Source organism: Trematomus bernacchii, unplaced genomic scaffold, assembly GCF_902827165.1.
Source record: "Trematomus bernacchii unplaced genomic scaffold, fTreBer1.1, whole genome shotgun sequence".
Taxonomy (NCBI): Eukaryota; Metazoa; Chordata; class Actinopteri; order Perciformes; family Nototheniidae; genus Trematomus; species Trematomus bernacchii.
The window spans coordinates 204,673-224,914 of NW_022987672.1; the positions used below are offsets into that span (position 1 = coordinate 204,673).

General features: G+C 41.0%; 1 protein-coding gene across 1 annotated transcript; it reads left to right on the forward strand.

Annotated features, from left to right (window-relative positions):
- The first annotated feature begins 5,718 nt into the window (after nucleotides 1–5,718).
- On the forward strand, nucleotides 5,719–10,171 carry LOC117487477. Its single transcript, XM_034136107.1, has 3 exons — nucleotides 5,719–5,795; nucleotides 8,663–8,743; nucleotides 8,967–10,171. Exon 3 carries the CDS (start codon nucleotides 8,976–8,978, stop codon nucleotides 9,852–9,854), a length of 879 nt encoding a protein of 292 aa, XP_033991998.1. The 5' UTR covers nucleotides 5,719–5,795; nucleotides 8,663–8,743; nucleotides 8,967–8,975; the 3' UTR covers nucleotides 9,855–10,171.
- The last annotated feature ends 10,071 nt before the right edge of the window (nucleotides 10,172–20,242 follow it).

Genomic DNA, 20,242 nt, shown 5'->3' on the forward strand with positions numbered 1-20,242 from the left:
AATGTCCTGAATGTGGCATCACACACAGGACTTGAGTCTGAACACAGCAGACAACAGGAGTATTTACAATAGCATATACAAACAAAAATACTGCATGTGGGTGCACACTTACATTCTCTGTCTTACTGTTACATAAATCCCATGAATGTATGAGATTAAGTTAGCTTCATTATATCTCAATCAGTAATTAAGTGAATAATAAAGTTTCTATCGGGTCACTATCAGCCTGTCACTCATTATTTTCAGGGAGGGGGCGGGGCTTGGAGGAACGGAGAGGAGACGGTGATCGCGGAAGCTTTTTTCCTCCTGCCTTCACAAACTTTACACACGTATATATTGTCTGAAAATTGCTAGAGGACATTCATACTCAATGCAATCCAAGACTTAATTAAATCCACCGAAAACCTGAGCCGCAGCGACACGGAGTGATTCAGAGCGGGTCCTTCTGCTGTTGGTTCTGGACTGGTGTTCTTGTGTTGGTGGATAAAGCAGACTGCTCCGTGTTTGGTGTTGCTGTGCCGCTGTGCCGCTGTCACGTCTGTTCCCTGATCTCTGCGTCACCGACCGATTTGATATTAAAGTGACAGAAAAAAAAACGTTATAGTAAAGCCGCGGCCGGAAAATCAGGAAGCAACGTTACTACGCTATAATCGATTATCTTCCATCACTGCATCGATACCGAATCGTCCACGTCCGCATCGCAATGCATCGTAGAAACGATTATTTTCAACACCCCTAATGGCCGGTGGCACGGGGGGAGCTGAAGAATGTACAGTCAGGAGGAAGAAGTTCAGAGAACGGTGTATACTCGCCAGCGTGGACCCACGTCTCCGTCAGAAACATAAAATCCAGGTCACGAGAGGTGAAGAAGTCATTTAGCAGGAACGTTTTGTTTGCTATCGACCTAGCATTTAGCAAAGCCATGCAAAGTTTTCTCTCCGGGCTTGCCGAAGGTGTAGTGTGTCTCAGCGGACAAAGATGTGCGTGTTGAACGCCGCGCGGGCCGGGAGCAGTCAGTCGGGCAGGAGGAGCAGTCAGTCGGGCAGGAGGAGCTGCCAGCGGGCCCAGCAGAGGCCGCAGCTCCGGAAAGACAGGGCGAATCCATCGATCCCTCACATGGCGTGCAGCGGGAGGGCCATGACATCCGAGGCGTGGATAAGAAGAAGCCGTCAGGTGTGCTTTTTGATGGACCAGTGCACCACCATGCTTTCCCCGTCGTCTAAAGCGCTTTCGGTGAGGCAGGATGCAGGGAAACCGGCGCAGGTAGGTGGGGGGGGGGGGGGGGGGGATTTATGGTTGCCAGATGTAGGTTTGGGCAGCAGTATAAACTCCAGTGAGGGTCTGAGGTGGAGGAGAGCTTGGCGATCGTAGACGAGCAGAGCAGAGACATTCTGACATATACATAAAACAAAAGCAGGATAGCTAAAGGCAGAGAGCTGAGGGAGCGGCGAGCCGACACAGGCGCCATCTTCCCACACACTGGTCACAGCTGTACAGGCGACTGTCAATCAAATGCGGTACATAAGCTAAATGTGTGGGACAAATGATAAGAATGCTGTGCAGTCCGTACAAAGCAGGACACCAGCTCACCCTAGGGTACGATAAGGTAAGATAAGGTAAGGTAAGGTAAGATAAGGTAAGATAAGGTAAGCAAGGAAACTTCATCTTACAATTCTGCGGATGTCCTCCAGCATGTTGCGTTGATCGTTAGCCTCACCTGTGTTACTGGTTAAACTATCAGTCGTCTTGTTCACCTTTGGAGGCATGCTAGCTGCACATATATCCCAACAGCAGATACCAAATAGCTTTAATCTGAAGCTTTAATCAATCAAGTTTTGGTCGAGTTAGAAAATAAAATTGCAGGATGTTAATGGATTTATTATCAAGTCTCAGGACCTCCTGTTAGATCCGTCTCCATTAGACGCCCCTAGCGGTCTCTCGAAGTCACAACATTTTGACTTTTTTCTAACTATATTTAAAATCACAGAATTCTGACTTTTTTGGAAAATATCTAAATACAGACTTTTTTTTCAGAAAATCCCAAATTTCTCACTTCTTTTTGAAAATCTCAGAATTAGATAAATTGTCAAGTGTTGTGGTCAACGGGCCTGAAATAATCTCTGACTATTAAACAGACCTAATAATTGACTTAACAGGAGCTATTGAGTCTATGAAAGTTTACCACCAGGCTCGGATCCACCTGGATCAGCAAGGTCTCACCTTTACTGACTCCTGAAGAACCAGGTTCAATGAACTGCTGTTTCAATGCAGACGAAGCACTAAATCCGTCTAAGCGACCCCGTAGGATTCTGGTATCAGTAATGAGGTCCTGCCTCAGTGTGAGTGTGGCAGTCGTGTAATCTTACTTATCAGGAGAGGACAGTGCAGAATTATTTTGGGTTGTCCCAGTCCAAAAGGGTGGGATGATTTATTCAAATAAATGGTTAACACAGACAGGGTTTTTACCTTCTCTCGTTACATTGTGACAATCATACAATTATTTAGCTCCGGTGTAAACATCTAAGACATAATCATTAATTCACCGGTTTACATTATTTCTTTTTTTCTTTGTTGAAACCCTCCAGTAGAAATTCAGAGGACAGTCCTCATAGGGGGCCGGGTATGAAATCAACTGCCCTCTTCAGTTGGTACACAACATTCAAACTGTGGGGCATCAGCCGTGAATAAATCATTATATCTGCTCCATGTGGACAATGCTCCTTTGACATAGGCATTTTTGTAAATAAATGTAGTGGAGTAAAAGTACATTATTTACCTCTTAATTGTAGTATAGTAGAATTAAAAAGTAGCATAAAATGGAAATACTCAAGTAAAGTACAAGTATCTCAACATTGCACTTAAGTAAATGTACTTAGTGACTTAATGCAGGTATGTTATGTGTGCTATTAGCCAGAATCCACACTATGCATTAAATAAAGCAATGTTAATTCTGTTTCCAATTGTTTAGTGTTTCCCTTTAAAGAGTAACAAAAATAAACGATAGAAATACTGTCAAAGTCCCGGATCGATAAGCAGTATCGGTAAGAGTAGTAGTACCGTTAAAGTCTTAACGATACCCGTCGCTACACACGCGGCATTGATAGGTAGGCTATGTGTGGAATAGGAATGGAATAGTGATGGGATTATTTGCAACATGCAGTACAAGTATTAGTTCATGTTGATTCATATATTTTCATTAAAAGAATCTACTACTTTCACAGTGCACAGGATCATCTGCCAATACAACCACTTTCATGTTCAATCCATAATAACATGTCATGTTTGTACAACTATCTACAATGAATCCTACCAGTCTAGTTGGGCTCCGGGTTAGGAGGGTCTCGAAAATATTTCCTATTACCCAAGGGGGGCGTGACTGAAAACGTTTGGTACCACTGCCTTCGTGTTAGATTCCCCAGTGAAAAACCCTGAGAGCTTTTTCCTCTCTAAGCTGCTGCTTCTATATCCTACTAACAGAAGCAAGCAGAGGTGTGGACTCGAGTCACATGACTTGGACTCGAGTCAGACTCGAGTTACCAATTTGAGGACTTTGGACTCGACTTGACAAAATCACAAAACACTTGCGACTCGACTTGGACTTGAACACCAATGACTCGGGACTTGACTTGGACTTGAGCCTTCTGACTTGAGGTGACTTGATAATTTAATTCAGAGTTCTCCAACACGCCGATCGCGAGATGCCGCTTGAAGAGCAGACTCCCGTCGGGGAGAGCAGAATCTTCAGCCGCTGCAACTCTTGCTGAGAATCCATGCAGGCAGGGGCGGGACTTTATTTTGCTGAGCCACCATGCAGCCAATCATATGCGAGGACACACTAGGATCATACCATTATGTGAAAGAAGGGTGGGGGGCAGACGCTCCAAAGACAGCATGTGTAGTGGTACAGGCCAGTTACACAGAGCGATTTAAATGCAAGCGCGTCGGAAGAAGTCAAGAAATTTGCGAAAACCGAAAAAAGAAGCAGCTTCTGGCTGCATTTCAATGATATTGGAGAAAGCAAAGCTGAGTGGAGGATTTGTAAAATGAAAATAACCTTCAGAGCAGGGTTTTTTTTTTGGTAACCACTCAGGATTTATTGCCAGAGGTGGGAGAAGTTCAGATCTTGTACTTGAGTAACAGTACCAGAGTGTAGGAATACTCGGTTACAATAAAAGATCCTGCATTCAAAATGTTACAAGTAAAAGTACAAAAGTATTATCATCAAAATATAGTTAAAGTACCACCTGCAGAGGGATCTAGATTCAGGTGTTCTTTTCCCCATAGAGACGCCTCGCTGCACATTATCCCTTGCATAAAGATAGATCATGGGTCCCTTATAACATGTTGTACACAGTGGAAATAAACATCCTGGTTACCTCAACATCAGGGATCTTATACATTAAACTCCTTCTGAATCAAACCGTCACGGTAGCCTTACCTTACTGATCCCTCTTACAATAGAAGACAAACACGTTACTTTACCAGCAGAGAGAAAATGGATTATTAAATTATTAATGTGACTAATAAAGAGCAGTTTGATTATTAAGTATTATTCTGTTGATCGATGTCATTACATTTGTTGAAAAGCACATAAGGACTTGTTTAAGACTCGTTTTGTCAAAGTTTAGGACTTGGACTTGACTTGAACTTTCCCATCCTGACTTGAGACTTGACTTGGACTTGAGCGCAAAGACTTGAGACTTGACTCGGACTTGCAAAACAATTACTTGGTCCCACCTCTGGAAGCAAGTATACACCCACATACCCATATATGGGGGAGGGTCATTATCTCCCAGGGGAGGGAGACTGACCTATCCAGACTCACTTCAGATCGTGCTGCCGTGTCGTTTGCTCCTCTATATTTCAGTGTTTGTTAACTTTTCTTTTAACTTTGTATTGACATGTATATAGACTTTTTGTACTACTTTTTTATTTTGTATTTTTGTATTGTATGATATATGTTGCATTGTTGGAGGAGCTCAGGTCAGAAGATTGTAAAGATGATTATTGGAGTTGTCCATGAAGATTCAACAACTAACCAGTGTTGGGGTAGTCACTCAAAGAAGGTAATGCATTTCTTTACTTGTTTCTCACTGCTGAAAGTAATTAGTTAAAATACTAGTTACTTTACTTTTGGATTGCTCTTTAACATCACCTCAGATGCACCATAAATCAAATGAAAATGAACAGTATAAAGTTAAACCTCATCAGATCAGAACAAATCCTTAAAGGTGGGGTAGGGCCAGAGATATGTCAAATGCACCCAAATGACCCCAGAAGTGTTTTTTTCTTCTAAACCTCTCTAAAAAGGTCACATTTCACTTGTTTTGTATCAATCTTGATACAGGGTATTTATTATATGTTATAGTTCGGATTCCTAAAGCTTTTAGTCTACTATCCCATCATTCAAGGGTGCTATTCACTATAAGTAATGGTTTATTTTTGGACGGACACTATCATTTACATTTTTTTTACTATGTTCAATCTGAATTTACTTTAAAATAAAAATAAATCTATATTGATTCTGACTTTTCTACATCCAACTCACAGGTTTATCATTGCTTTGAGAAAAAAGATTATTCATTTACCCCTTTTAGAAGTGTAGTTATAGTCATTTGTTCTGGAAATGTCATTTTCGAGCCTGAAACCTGAACAACAGGCTTGGGGCTTAACAGGTTAATAAAATGTTATGTCAGAGCTCTTATTTTGAAGTGCTTCCTGTTTGCTGTTCAGCTTCGTCTGTTCGTGCTCGTCAGTCGTGTCGCACCTTCTCCTTCTCCTTCTTCTCTCTAAAGGTTTGTAACTTTTTGTGACTTCAGAGCTTTTAGAGACAACTCTGATTATCAATCATTGCTCAGAGAATAAGAACAACTCTTTAGTTTAACTTTCAGAGACTCAGAGACAGACTTTAACTCTCTTCCTGTTTTTACCTGAGATACACCTGTACACAAAAACTATTATTATTATTATCAATCATTACTCAGGGAATAACTCAGAGACCCTCTCTCTTTATTTCTGTCCTTAATACTGTGTGTGTGGTGTGTGTGTGTGTGTGGTGTGTGTGTGTGTGTGTGTGTGTGTGTGTGTGTGTGTGTGTGTGTGTGTGTGTGTGTGTGTGTGTGTGTGTGTGTGTGTGTGTGTGTGTGTGTGTGTGTGTGTGTGTGTGTGTGTGTGTGTGTGTGTGTGTGTGTGTGTGTGTGTGTGTGTGGTGTGTGTGTGGGTGTGCGTGCGTGCGTGCGTGGGTGGGTGGGTGTGGTTGTTACCTTTATACAGTCTATTGTTGTTCCTCGTCACATGACCAGCAAAGTATTTAAAGGTCCCATGACATGTTATTCCGGTTATTACCCGTCCCCTTGTGTGTTATGTAAATTTCTATGCATGTAAACGGTCTGCAGAGTCAAAACCTTCGAAGTACAATCTATTCTAGTAGACCTCAACAATGGAACTATGATCAGTAGAAATGGCCATGACATGGGACCTTTAAGGTAAAACATTTCATAAGTGGTAAAGGTAAAACATTGGAAATATAAAGAGGAATACATTAATAATACAAATCATTTTTTAAATACAAAAATTATACATGTGGAAATGTAAACATTAGTATTTAAAGAAAGCAACACTAATGTTCCTCCCTCAGCCACCAGAGGGCGACACATCCCACAGCCTCACTCACAGGTCAACTGATTAATAAAATAAATGTAAATACAAAAATAAAACATTAAAAACCAAAGTAAACAAAGATAAGACTTGAAGAGCAGGAAGTGTGTGTGTGTGTGTGTGTGTGTGTGTGTGTGTGTGTGTGTGTGTGTGTGTGTGTGTGTGTGTGTGTGTGTGTGTGTGTGTGTGTGTGTGTGTGTGTGTGTGTGTGTGTGTGTGTGGTGTGTGTGTGTGTGTGTGTGTGTGTGTGTGTGTGTGTGTGTGTGTGTGTGTGTGTGTGTGTGTGTGTGTGTGTGTGTGTGTGTGTGTGTGATGTCTTGACTTCACTTCTGGCTCACTGTCAGCGCGGCTTTGCTAACAGCTATAGATGGTCGGCTTGGTGATAGTGGATCTCTATTTATAAAATATACTTGCATGATTTTTTCCGACATACATTACGATTACATGGTATTCCTTTTTGTTTTTCATATGTCTTTGAACTTATTACTTTTTTCAACATGCTGTACATGCAATTAACATTTAAAAGAGAAAACATAAAACGATACTACAAAGTCATAAGGAGAAAATGTATTGAGCAAGTCCTTTACACATTTTCGTGATAGAATAAAGCACCTGTGAAGTTTGACTGCATATTTCTTCTGTCACAATGTCCCCTTGTTAAGGTTTTTGGCTGCACATTGAGGAAGCAAAACAAGCTGATCTGGTTTGTTCCCCCTTGATCCACATACCTTCCTCTAAGTCATGCCAAGCACATTGTTATCTTTTGAGATGTGACCCAGATAAAACTCAATGAAGGTCTTTAAGGTGTGTGTGTTGAGCAGTAAGTAAGTGTGTTACCGTCTAAGTTATTTGGTTTACCTGTGGAACAATAAAACAGGGATCCAAAAACCCTGTTAGCTTCATTCTGTGTTCCCAACAGACCCCAGAAGTTGACTTTTGGTCACAGTTAACAGTTGCTTTATTCTATTATTCCAATTGTTCAGGACATTCTCAATCAACTTCTTCCTAATGACTACATATAATTGTTTTCCGTTTTAATTAGGCTATTGCTTTTAAAAATGCTATTATGTATAATGTTTAAGGGTTCTAGGGGACCCCAGTCAAAAGAACCAAATTGCAGCCTAAAATGTCCTAATGTGGTATGACTTAAAAGGAGATATAGTATGTCGAAAACATACAAAAAAGGTAGTATTCTTTCTAAAATGTTTTGAAAAAAAAGTCATGGTATTTATAATATGAAAAAACGTAATAGTATGGTATTTTGAAATACAGTCATTGCATAGTATGTCGCAAAATATATTTAAAAAGTATATACAGATATATCGTATTTGTTGAACAAACTGAGAATAAACGTACTGAGTCCTGAGTAATGGGCCTCATTTGAGAAGGGCCCGCATGAACGAATAGCAATGGTTGTGGCGAGGAGGGGCCCATAGACGATGAATAAGTAAAGGGTCCAGAATTTTGTCTGACACCCTTTAAGAACGCTCTGTGTTTGCCTGAACTTTGAGGATGAATTTTTATGAACATGGAAAACTGGTGCTTTTATACACTTTTTGAAAGATTGTTACAGCTATCTGCAGCTCTATTTTCAGTATTTACTCAACTTCAATCACGTCTCAAACAAGTGCACAAAGATAAATCCCTTTGTAAGAAAGACTCAGATCTCAGGCTCACAGTGGAACATATTATGAGGTCACCTGCACCTCCTTTTGTAGTCAATCGAAGTTAGACTCCCCCAAAAGACACGGTTTTAAAATAAGATTTTTATACAGATTGTTTACGCGCACCGTTTTTTCTTCATCAAGCTGGAAATAAGGAAAAACACACAAAAGACACACATGAGGGAAGGTATCTTTGATCATTGTTTTGGCAGGAGCTCAGAGGTCTAGGAATTCAATGAGTAGCTATAAAAATATCAATCTGGTTCCGCAAGTTTCAGAAAAAATCAAATGACTTCAGTGATTGCACAATGACGCATAGCATCTCTGTTCTCTATTTAAAGGCAGCTGACCTGTGGTAAGTACAACAGACTTCAGCAGACCAGTTGACTTCTTACTGTCTATCATTCACTGTCAGCAGACACGTAAGTGTTCACCAATATAATACATGTATGTTATTAACTGTACCAGATTGACTGTCTTCAGAATGCAACTTAAAACGAAATGTAATTTTTATGTCATTATGGCTATCAATGTTTAATAATTTATAATTGTTCTATTATTCAAATGGAAGCTCACCTGAACAGGAAAATGAATGCATCTAACTTGTGCCATTGTATTTAATCATGATGTGTCATTTGATTGCAGTTCACCACAATGGCCAAATACATCACAGAACTTCAAGTGTCCCTGAATGCAGCTGAGGAGCAATCCTTTGAATCAGATGGCTTCAACAAAATCAATGTCAATCTGAACAAAGGAGCAGGAGGGAATGTCATCTATCTTTGGTACAAACATGGATCAGTGGCGATCACCAAGGTTCAAGTTTCCTTCAACGAAGATATGGCTGTTGGTTTGATCAATGCAGGGTACACAAAGATCGACACAGATCTCAATGCTGGAGCAGGAGGTAATCACCTCTACCTTTGGTACTTCAAAGGGTCCGGAGAGTTTAATACTCCCATAGTGGACATTAGTGTCACTGCAGATGGAGACAAGGAAACTGAAAAGTTTGGTCTTGGTTGGGAGAGAGTGTCCTGTGATCTGAACCGCGAGGCTAAGGGGAACTGGATCCACGTGTGGCTGAAGAGAGAGAAACAAACCTACATCTGTGATGTCGCTGCCACTGATTCCTACAGATCAGACACCGACTACTTTCAGGATGGCTACATCCGTATGGATGAAGATACTAACAGAAATGCAAAAGGAGCGTATGTCTTCACCTGGTACCGTCAGACCACCGACCCCAAGAATGCACTCAAAGAAATACAAGTCTCCATCACTGATAGTCAGTATCAGAGCTATCAGCAGCAAAAGTACGAGTTAGTGAATGTTAACCTGAACGAGGGGACCAAAGGTCAAAAGGTGTACATGTGGTACAAGAAAGAGGGATCCAACCAACCCATTAAGGCCATCGCCCTGCTGCTCAACACAGCTTTGGTTCCAGATTATCAGAAGGCTGGTGTCACTGTTATCCAGAGAAATCTCAATACAAGAACCAAGGGCTTCACTGAGTACCTGTGTTTCTATAAGTAAAGGCAGAGAGTTCTCAACACTCACTGAAGTAGAAAGCAGGGTTTGTTAAATCACTTGGTGATGGCTTTTTGAAAACATTTTCTCTCTACATTTCTTTATATAAAACAATGTGATTAATATATAACAGTAATAATAATGAAAATATATACTGTAAGTATCAAGGCTAAATTAATGATATGATTTAACTCTCTGTCAATAAAGACTAATCAAATCATTTCAAGAACACGGTTAATGAAGGATTGAGAATGAAGGCTCTGTTTCACTGTATTCTGCATATGTTCTGCTTTTCAATAAACACAAATCTGCATGTGAAATGATTTTGCCTCAGACATCACTTGAGTTTTTTATTGTGTGGAGAAAGTACTCTTTTACTAAATTAAAAGTTGCAGATAAAAAAGTATGTGGTGAAAAAAGTATTGCATTGACAGTTTACATAAGTAAAAGTACTGAAGTGCTAGCAAAGAACACAAATATATATAGAAATAAACACAAAATGTCACGTTTTAGAATATTTGTTATCGTATTATTGAATTATGATTATTGATGCATTAAAATGGACATTATATTTAATGTTGCAGCTTTTTATTATAATTACTACTTGGTAGCTTGTGAATTTCAACAAAATATCAGCAAAGTCAAATCTTTATTGTGGACATTCATTCTAATTGTTTGTTAATCATTTTGTAATTATAATCCGGAAAGTAATGTAAAGCATCAAACACGTGCAGAGGGGTCAAAAGTACAACAGCTAAAGAGTTTACAGGGGCAGGAAATGGAACTTTAAAAATTACAATACAACTCCCTAAAAATGGTGCTGAAGTTGTTTACTTGATTAATTGTACTTAGTGACTTTGAAACACTGTGGTCTTATGTGCACAAACGCATCGGTCATGGTGATATGATGTCACCTGGTGCAGGACAGGGTCGTTTTAGCCTTTGGTTTGAACATCTGAACCAAGGATTCTTTTTTGGAGCATTAATGAGCGTAAAACTAAAATAAATATTTAGTTTCCAATCAAAATCCATAGTCTTTATTGTCTGCACTTTTTGTATTGGTACCACATTTTCTTATGTGCTACATCGTGTTACTGTACGTTGTTACTTTTCTCTTTGTTTCCATCCCATAACATCTTTTTTCACTTTGATCCTTATTGGACATTGTAAAATATAATGATATATATTTATATAAATCATATATAACATTAATGTTAAAAAAATTTTTGACATGAAATATGAAATTATCATTGAATTTTATATAATACATTTTAGGGGGCGTGTGTGGTGTGTGTGTGTGTGTGTGTGTGTGTGTGTGTGTGTGTGTGTGTGTGTGTGTGTGGGTGTGGTGTGTGTGTGTGTGTGTGTGTGTGTGTGTGTGTGTGTGTGTGTGTGTGTGTGTGTGTGTGTGTGTGTGTGTGTGGTGCTGCGCTGCGCTGCTGAAAGAGCAACGCCTATAGATTGATTAGACTAAGCAAGTCAATCAGTCTGATAAAAACCTAATAAATCACACAACCAAAAAATATATCAACAGTAGGACTGGGGCCAGTCCAAACAAACACAAAGCTCAAACAGTCAAATTGACTCTCTTACCTTACTGTAAAAGCGACCACAGGGACCTGGGCGACTTCTTCTTCGCTTTCGGTCCCGGAACCCATGATGTGGAGGGTTTGTGGCCAGCTTTGATCCAAGACCGTACAAATGGCTGAGGGTCGAATTGCTCCAGGGAGGGGCCATTGATGTCTACGAAGAGAAGTGAGAAGAGGCTCTTCTCCCGCAACTTGTTGCGTTTGTCGGTGTCGGTCGAATTGACGGCAGAAAAGCCCCTCTCACACTCAGCTGATGTAGGCAAAAAGGTCTTGCTCGCTGTCTGCAGTTTTTGCAGGGCTTTCCCTGGAGATTTATTCTCTAATTTGTAGTCCCGAAACTCCTCAATGGCCTCTCGGGCCGGTTCCCCCAGTACTTTTGCCAGTGCGCGTACTTCATTCTCCCCATAGAGCAGGGGTGTCAAACTCAAGGCCCGGGGGCCAAATCCGGCCCTCGACTTCATTTCATGTGGCCCCGCAAGAGCTTGCAAAGAATATAATATGTTTATTATACGGTTGAATGCCGCTTTACAGAAGCACGTTGCCCATAAACTACATGTCCCACAATGCATCTTATTTTGTGACATGCACACTGCAGAGACTTGCAATTATTTGCCCTAGACTTCTGCTTTTCAGACGTAGTTAATTATGAAGTTAATACCCGATCTGATAATAATCCAATGCAGAGGCAATAATGTAATATAATACATTATTTTATATATGATATATTTATATATGTATTTATATATAGTCTTAAAGTTTTTGCACTGGCACTTTACTCCTATTGTGTTATTTTATGTATTCCCTGTGCAGCACTTTGGTCAACTGAGGTTGTTTTAAATGTGCTATATAAATAAATAAAGATTGGGATTGAGATTGAAAGTTACAACCGGCCCTTTGAGTGCAACCATAATGCTGATGTGGCCCACGATGAAATTGAGTTTGACACCCCTGCCATAGAGGATCAGGGCGCTCCGTTGTTCGGGCCAAAAGCGCTTGTCCAGTGGTTTTAGCATGCGGCCAGGTCCGGTTCATGCAGTCGCTTCTTCAAACTGTCTATTATAGACTGGTAAAACTGCAGACGGTTTATCTTGGGCCTGCTCTCTGAGAGCTCAACATCCTTGAACATGCCAGTAGCAATGCCTTCTTCCACTTTTTGTGTGGACTTTCCGCCACTGATTTTCATCGCTGTCAACACATCGATGGTCTGCTGAATGTAGCAACTTGCATCTACCAAAGATGTTTCTCTGCGTTGCAGTTTTAGTGACAGGCTTTTATGTTCTCGAAGAACATCCTTCATTGTTGCCAAATCAGCCAGAGATCCAGTGCTCGTGAGGAGTTTGTGCAGTCCCCTGAATTTCTGTCTCTCTGTGTCACTGAGAGATGATGTGTCGTCTGTTGCTGTTTTGAATTGGCGTGCCAGTGCGGGATAATCTTTCCAGACAGCTTTCACAGTCTGAAAACTACTAGCCACCCAACGAATTGTGAAGATTTGGCCTATTTTCAATATTTGCATGTTTAATTCTGCTGCTGCTTCTTGGAGCAAACGGGCATTTTTTGATGACTGGTGATAGAGAGCATACAGTTTTGCAACAAAAAACTCAAATTGATTACACCCAGCCAATTCTAGTCGTTGGGCTAGACAGTGAATAGACTGCACTTTGGGGAAATCCTATTTGAGTTTTGTCACAAGTCCCCCAACTCTGCCTGTGAGTACTGCTGCTCCATCCGTTGCTATTGAGATTAGATTTTTCCCCAAGAGCTCGTCATCCAGTCCAGCTTGTTTTAAGCTTTTCCTCAAACTTCTGTACAGCGAGTTAGCATCCGCACCTTCTGAAAGCTCAACAATATGCAAGAAAACATTGTCCACTTCCCCTTTTCCTGTCATGTCACATCGCACGTAATTAATCATGTAGGCCCGCCCATGAACTGTGCTCTCATCTATTGTGATGCTAATTAGTGAGCCCATGTCTTTTACGTTGGAAACAAATGTAGCTCTCATTTCCTCGGCGATATGCCTGATTATTTCAGCACAAGCATGGTCCGATTTGTGCACAGTCCCTACGGTAGCACCATTGAGTTTTTGTAGGAACATTACAGCAGGTAGCTTTCTGCATGACATTTCTTCTTTGGCAATCATATAGGCAGATCTGAATGATGTATATGTTTCCTGCATTAGATCAGCATTGATTGCTAATACCTTGGTTGGTAGGACATCTTTCTTTCTCATCTCCGAAATTGCGATTGCTTTTTCGTGAGCCTGGCTCTTATGATGCTTATAGATCTTTTTTCGCAGGTTATTTTGTTGATCACAGCTGACTTTTCCCTGAATCCATTCTGGTGAAAGGTGCACTCCGGTGGATTTTTCTGCGAGCGGCAAGGAGATCAATATAGTTTTTGCCTCTTTGCAAATCTCACATCCACATTTTTTATTTTTTATGAAAAGCCATGGATACTTTTCAGTGTCCAGTTAAAAGGCAGGCCATCATGGGCATCGTCAGCGTCATGTTCTCTAGTGCAGGTCGAACCGGCGGCTGTCGCCGTTGTTGAAGCCTCTTCTGAAGCCTCTTCTGGCTCCGCATCGGCAGGCCTTTCCCTCGGTGTGGAGCTGTCAAAATCGACCCTAACGCCGCTTACAGCTGGCGAACTAAAAGTTGTTTGGTTGACATTTTCATTTTTAGACTCCTTTGCTTCTTTACTTGTGAAACCAAAAGCTGCGAGGCTTGGCTGTTTGCGTTTCGCCATTTTCTTTATTACAAAGCCAGAGTTAAAAGTAAACAATATCAATATGAACATTTCAAATACCGCGCCGGTGATGGCAACACACAGAAATATTCACAATATAATATTCAGAAACTGTAATGAACAATGACTATAATTTATTTCAAGAACTTTTATTTACAGAAACTCAACCTTTCTAATCTGTGTGACACAAATATGCACGATTTTTTGGGCTCCCCCTATTTATCTCAAAGTCGGCCTTTGGGGGAGCTCCCTCCCTCTTCGGGGGAGCCAAGCTCCCCCTGGCTCCCCCCCATTTCGAACACTGGCGTTACTTAATTGTTATGACATCATAAAGTGGCCAAAATCTGATCAGCTCATTTTCAGACAGGTTTTTATATTAATTGATCAGGACAAAAAGAGAATCTTTTTTCCTGAAACTTTCATATAAAATAGGGGCACCGAACACTCATCTTTCTACATGTGATTGATACTTGTGATAAATGTGGTTTTATTGCTTCATTTTAACCACTTTCTATCTTATTTTCTTACCTCTGTAAAGCGTCTTTGAGCTCCTGATAAAGCGCTTGTTAAATTAAATGTATTATTATTATGGTTTCCCTGAGGTTCAATGGGAACATTTGTGTCCTCAAGGCTCTGTCTGTCGGTATTTTGGATACACACTTATTTTCATTCAGGCACGAAGGAGAATAGTGAATATAATTTCAAAGCAGATTTCACTGGATCCAAAGACCTGTTGGGTTTATATCCAGAAGAGCATGAATATAGTGAGTCCTCAGCTCGATCTATGCCAAAACCTGTATGACATTGTTTTTGGGAAAAAGTCACTCATCACTCATTGGCTGCGCCGGATGCTGTCAGGCCTCCCATTGGACGAGATATCCTATATATTAAAAGCTAGACAGCATGTGTTTGAGATCCTATGGAGGCCCTTTATTGATCATGTGAAGAATCTGAATAGAGTAGAGGGGATTATGGGATGCTGCAATGATCTGTTTGGTGTTTCAGCCAATCAGAGACATGTTCTGTATATATCTGGACCTATAATATATTGATGAAAAACAGTATAATAGGGCACTTTTAAGTAAAGTTTTGATTGCAGGATGTTTACGTGGTGATTTTCACACTGTGGTTATTGGGGAATCTTATGTGTTTTGTGATGTTTGTGCTGGAGCCGCTTTATCCAAAACAGCACTCCGGTTAGAGAGTTGACACGGAGACAGGAAGTACAGTCGTTGGACTTTATATTAGCTTGGTTCTGATCATCAACACAGAATACATCATGCTTGATGTGGAATCACATACAGGATGTTGAATGGGTTGATGAGTATGATGATAATGATAACGTAGAGTAGAGAATGAATGAATGGTTTCTGCAAAATACACAGAACATACCTGCCAACCCTACCGATTTGGGCGGTAGTCTACCGCTTTTGACATGTTTCTACCGCCTACCGACTTAGCTGACTCTCCCTACCGATTTTCAATCTTCCCAAACTATAACAAATAAAAATGACACTACATAGACACTGGACTCGACTTTTGGCAGACACCGTTTGCAGCGTGTCTGTGATCCCATCATACAAACAGTCCTCTGTGTTTCAGTCGATCGCGAGATGTGTCTAAAAATAGAACAACAATATTCTGTTTTATCGTTAATGTCCTATAACATAATCTTCCTGTGCCAGAATAATGCACTTGAACGCATCAAAGCTTTGTGATTGGTGTGACCCCATGTATCGGGGCGTGGCTGGTAGGCAGTGGGCAGTGGGCACTAGTTTGCTGTGCAGTCCGCACACACAAGACCACAATTATGGCAGAAGCAAAAGAGCCCAAAATATATAATTTTCACTCCGAGTGGGGAGGATGATTATTTTTGTATCTATTCCAATTCAAAGTCCACCTGTCTCATCTGCAATGCGAGCGTGGCTTTATCGAAGAAGGGTAATTTAGGAGCGGCATTTCAAAACAGTGCACAAACGCTACGAGACGGAATCCCCTCCTAATTCTGCCCTACGCTCCCAAAAGGTGAGGGACCTGAAAGGACAGCTAAATGCACAGCAGTCCATTTTCACCAGGCCCAACAACAAGAGCAAGGCTGCTACCATAGCGTCTTATCGTGTCAGGCACGTTCTTGCAAAACACATGAAGTCTTTCAAAGACGGCGAAGTTGTGAAAGAAGCATTCCTGGAGGCTGCCGACGCGCTTTTTGGGGACAGTAAAAATAACAGTAGCATTTCAACAGGTTTTTGATATAATAAAAACTCAAGTTAGATACCGTTATTAATCAGCTGTAAGTTTTAGTTTGTTTGAACTTATTCATTATAATTATTGTACAAAATGGTATAAGAATGCAAACATTAAGATCTGTTCTGTTTAAATTGATTATAGTCTATTATCAATTCAGAAACTAGTGTTGCTTGCATCCTATTTTAAAGGCATTTCTTTTTATACTCTACTAAAATGCAAAAAAAAGAAAAGGGTTTGATTCTATTAATTTTGTCTTTTTTATTGCACTTTGGCAGCAGATTCCTGTGTAGCTTCAGATCTGAGTTGTCTTGTCATATGTGGCAGCACTGTTCAATGTTTCTTGAAAACATTACCCACTGTAGTTTGTGATGTGTGAATAAACTCCCAACTCTGTATCAACAACACTGTTGTGTAACTTCAGTTAAATACTTGTGTGTGTGTTGATTAGAAAGAGGTAAGATAAAGGATCTGCAGTATTTTATGAAGTATTAATCGTACAAAGGTCAGTTTTATACAAGTAGAAGTGTGTATTTACCTGGTAGTAGGCTGTCAGTAATGGCTACACCTCTATTTGGACTGGTAGATCTCGGCAGACTGGCAACTTTAAAAGTAGCTCTCGGTTCAAAAAAGGTTGGGCACCCCTGATCTACACTGTCAAGGTTCAAGGTTCTTTATTGTCAAACTAACATAGCTACAGAGTAATTATGTCGTTGAAAATCTTATGTCACAGGCTTCTCCAACAATGCAACTGAAAGAGGACCAGAAACACATTAAAAATATAATAAAATGTGGAGACTTTGGGATATTTATCTCCCATTCTTTTACTTTTCGGGCATTTTACAGACCAAACATGTCGTTGATGTCACTGTTTAGTGTTTACCAAACTACCACTTTTTCTGAAAAATGCATAAAATGATGCAATATATGTTAAATACATGGTTTATACATGTAATTACTGGGGTTCTGATTACCTAATTTGGGCGTGCACATTTGCCGCGCGCAAACCTACCTCTTTTGGATTTGGAAAGGTTGGCATGTATGCACAGAAATAGAAATAAGGTTCAAATTACAATAACTAACCAGACTATGGTTATTAATAATAAGCAACAGCAATACTAATTGTTGCTAAAACACATTAGACACGTTGCAAACACACACATGGCTAATAAAAGCTAAGTTAGCATCTCATCCACACACTATCACTGAATAGCTTAACTTAGCTAACTAGCTAGCATTAGCTCAATTCCTGAACAACATAGCAGCTAAAAACGGGACATCAATAGACTCATTAACACACTGACGCAGCCTACACACGGCGGCGTGCGTTGCCGCTTGGCGGTGGGCGTGTCTTGAGCTTGGAGAGTTTACGCGAGGAACGCGACCAACAACCAATCACATGAATCTCCCGTGTCTCTCCCCAAGGGCTGGAAAATTGAAGAAGTGACCAGAAAGTCGCGTTTGTCAGCTGGAAAAAGCGATGTCTATTATTTTAGGTACTAAACGAACGGGGGCTTGCAAAACGTTTAGCTGCTGCAGGACACAAGAGTTTGCGGAAACAATACCGAAGTTGATAATTGGAAGGGGGGGTCTGTGCAAAGTTTGTGATGGGAAGGGGGGGGGGGGTTCTGTTTGCAGCGGGGTAAAAAGGCTTTAAAAAGGCTCCCGTGTATGAATCTCACCATAGACATTAATGTCTAAAAAGCGATTTTTAATTAATGTCTATGGTGCTATTTTATGCAACATTGCATGGTGGCTAAATATACTGTCTATGCCTGCTGTCCATTCAAACGAAGTACACTGGATATAAACTCCCCAAACAGGCGAAAACCTAGCAGTTTCACCCACTGTCTCTGCCACCTCCCTCCATGCCTGGCTCCTCCGGTTTGTATCCCGGTAGGTGAACAGGGACTGAAAGCACCGGGTGATTCCCTACCGCTCCGATTATTTTCTCGTCCATTTTTTGGCATATGAGGAAATGAACTGCGGTCTGGCTCTCTCAGCATACACGCGGTTTGATTGGCTAGCGCGTGAACTGTCAGATTTGCATACGCGGGATTTGATTGGCTGCCGCCTCCGCCTCAGCTTCAAAAGTAGAACATGCTCTACTTTTGCAGCGAGCACCCCGAGGAAAGCTACGCTTTGCTCCCAGAATGCAGTTCGGCGAATCGTGACGTCACCCCCATTCAAAGTGAATGGGCAGAAGCGTTGAAGAGTCACCGCACGCCGCCGTGTGTAGGGGCCGTAACTCAGCAGGACACTATGCATACAATCTTATAACATTACCAACACTAAAGATCTGCATATATGCTCACATTCTTCACGAACGCATTCTCTCTGTGACAATGGTATTTATGCATGTGACGATGCGACCGCAATAATGTCTAGTGATGTGTCGGTCGCGAACGAGCCGATTCTTTTGAACGGCTCTTTTGTACGAACGAGGGGAACCGAGTCCTACTTGGTGAGAGCCGTTCTTGTTATCGTTCAATCGTTGGTCCGCACTCACTGCCTGCCAAAATCCACTCACCTTTTAAAAAGCTTGATTTTGTTCCCCAAACGTATTCTGTGAAGACCCGCCCCTACTCTGATTGGTAGGTTTCAGCACGAGGAGTGAGATGGGGTGGGTCTTAACGGAATACACCCGAGAGAGAAGTCATAACAAGTGGTACAGGACAGGTAGACGACGTGTTTTTCAGATGGAAAATGAGCCAAACGCGAAAACGCAGCAGCATTTGGATGCACTTCAACCAAAACCCAGGCAGTGATAAAGCGCACCATTTGTAAAGGCAAAATATCCTTTAAAGCAGGGTCAACAAATAATCTCCATCGCCACTTAAAAACACAGTATCTAATATTAAGAGTTGCATGAATTTCATTCAAGGCAAGGCAACTTTATTTACTTAAAGTGGACCTATCATGCTATATTTGAATAATATAGTGTAGGACCATACCTATATAAGGCATATTTATACTTTTTTTTTTTCAAAATACCAAACAGATCATGCATTTTAGCCATGCCTCATTTTGCTCAATTTGACATTTTTTAGCTCTGTTTTTGCAAGGGCAGATTCTGTGAGAACAGCACCATCTACTGGCCTGGTATATGTACTACAGCGTCTCCAGCGCTTTCGAACGGCAATGGCCGTGGCTGTCTCCTCCTGATTGGTGGAGTTGGCCCAATAGCCGTAGCGCCACCGTCCTGACGTCAGGACAGTGTTCAAATCTAGATCAGTTTTTATCAGATCCGTTGCAGCCCCTTTTTTAGAGATTTGGGTATGGAGGAAAATAGAGAGGGTTGTGTTTTCTGACACTTGGTGAGTTCCCTGGAACACCGGGGACACATATTCATGTAGAAAAGACGTACAAAAGTGCATTTTGCATGATAGGTCCCCTTTAACACATACAGAGGGTAAATTCAAAGTACATTCACTGACATGATGACATGGATATGGCGCCACCTTGTGTCATGTTTACAATGCCGATTATTGACATTAGGTCTGGCAATACAGTCAATCATTATCCTGGTGATTATTTTGCAGATAAACCTAGAAACCCCGCCCCCTTTAAAAAAAAACGGCTCTTTTGAACGGCTCTTTGAAAGGAACGGAGCCATAAGATCCGGCTCCCTTCAAAGAGCCATAATTCCCATCACTAATAATGTCCTGTCATGAACACACATGTGTAACCAGCTTGAGGACCTGTAGTTGCACTACTTTAGCTGTCCCTAAATGTGCCTGACTAAACACGAACGATATAACGCAGATCAAGGAAAACAAGGAGAATTTACAACAGTGGTATTAATATGTTTATTTCAAT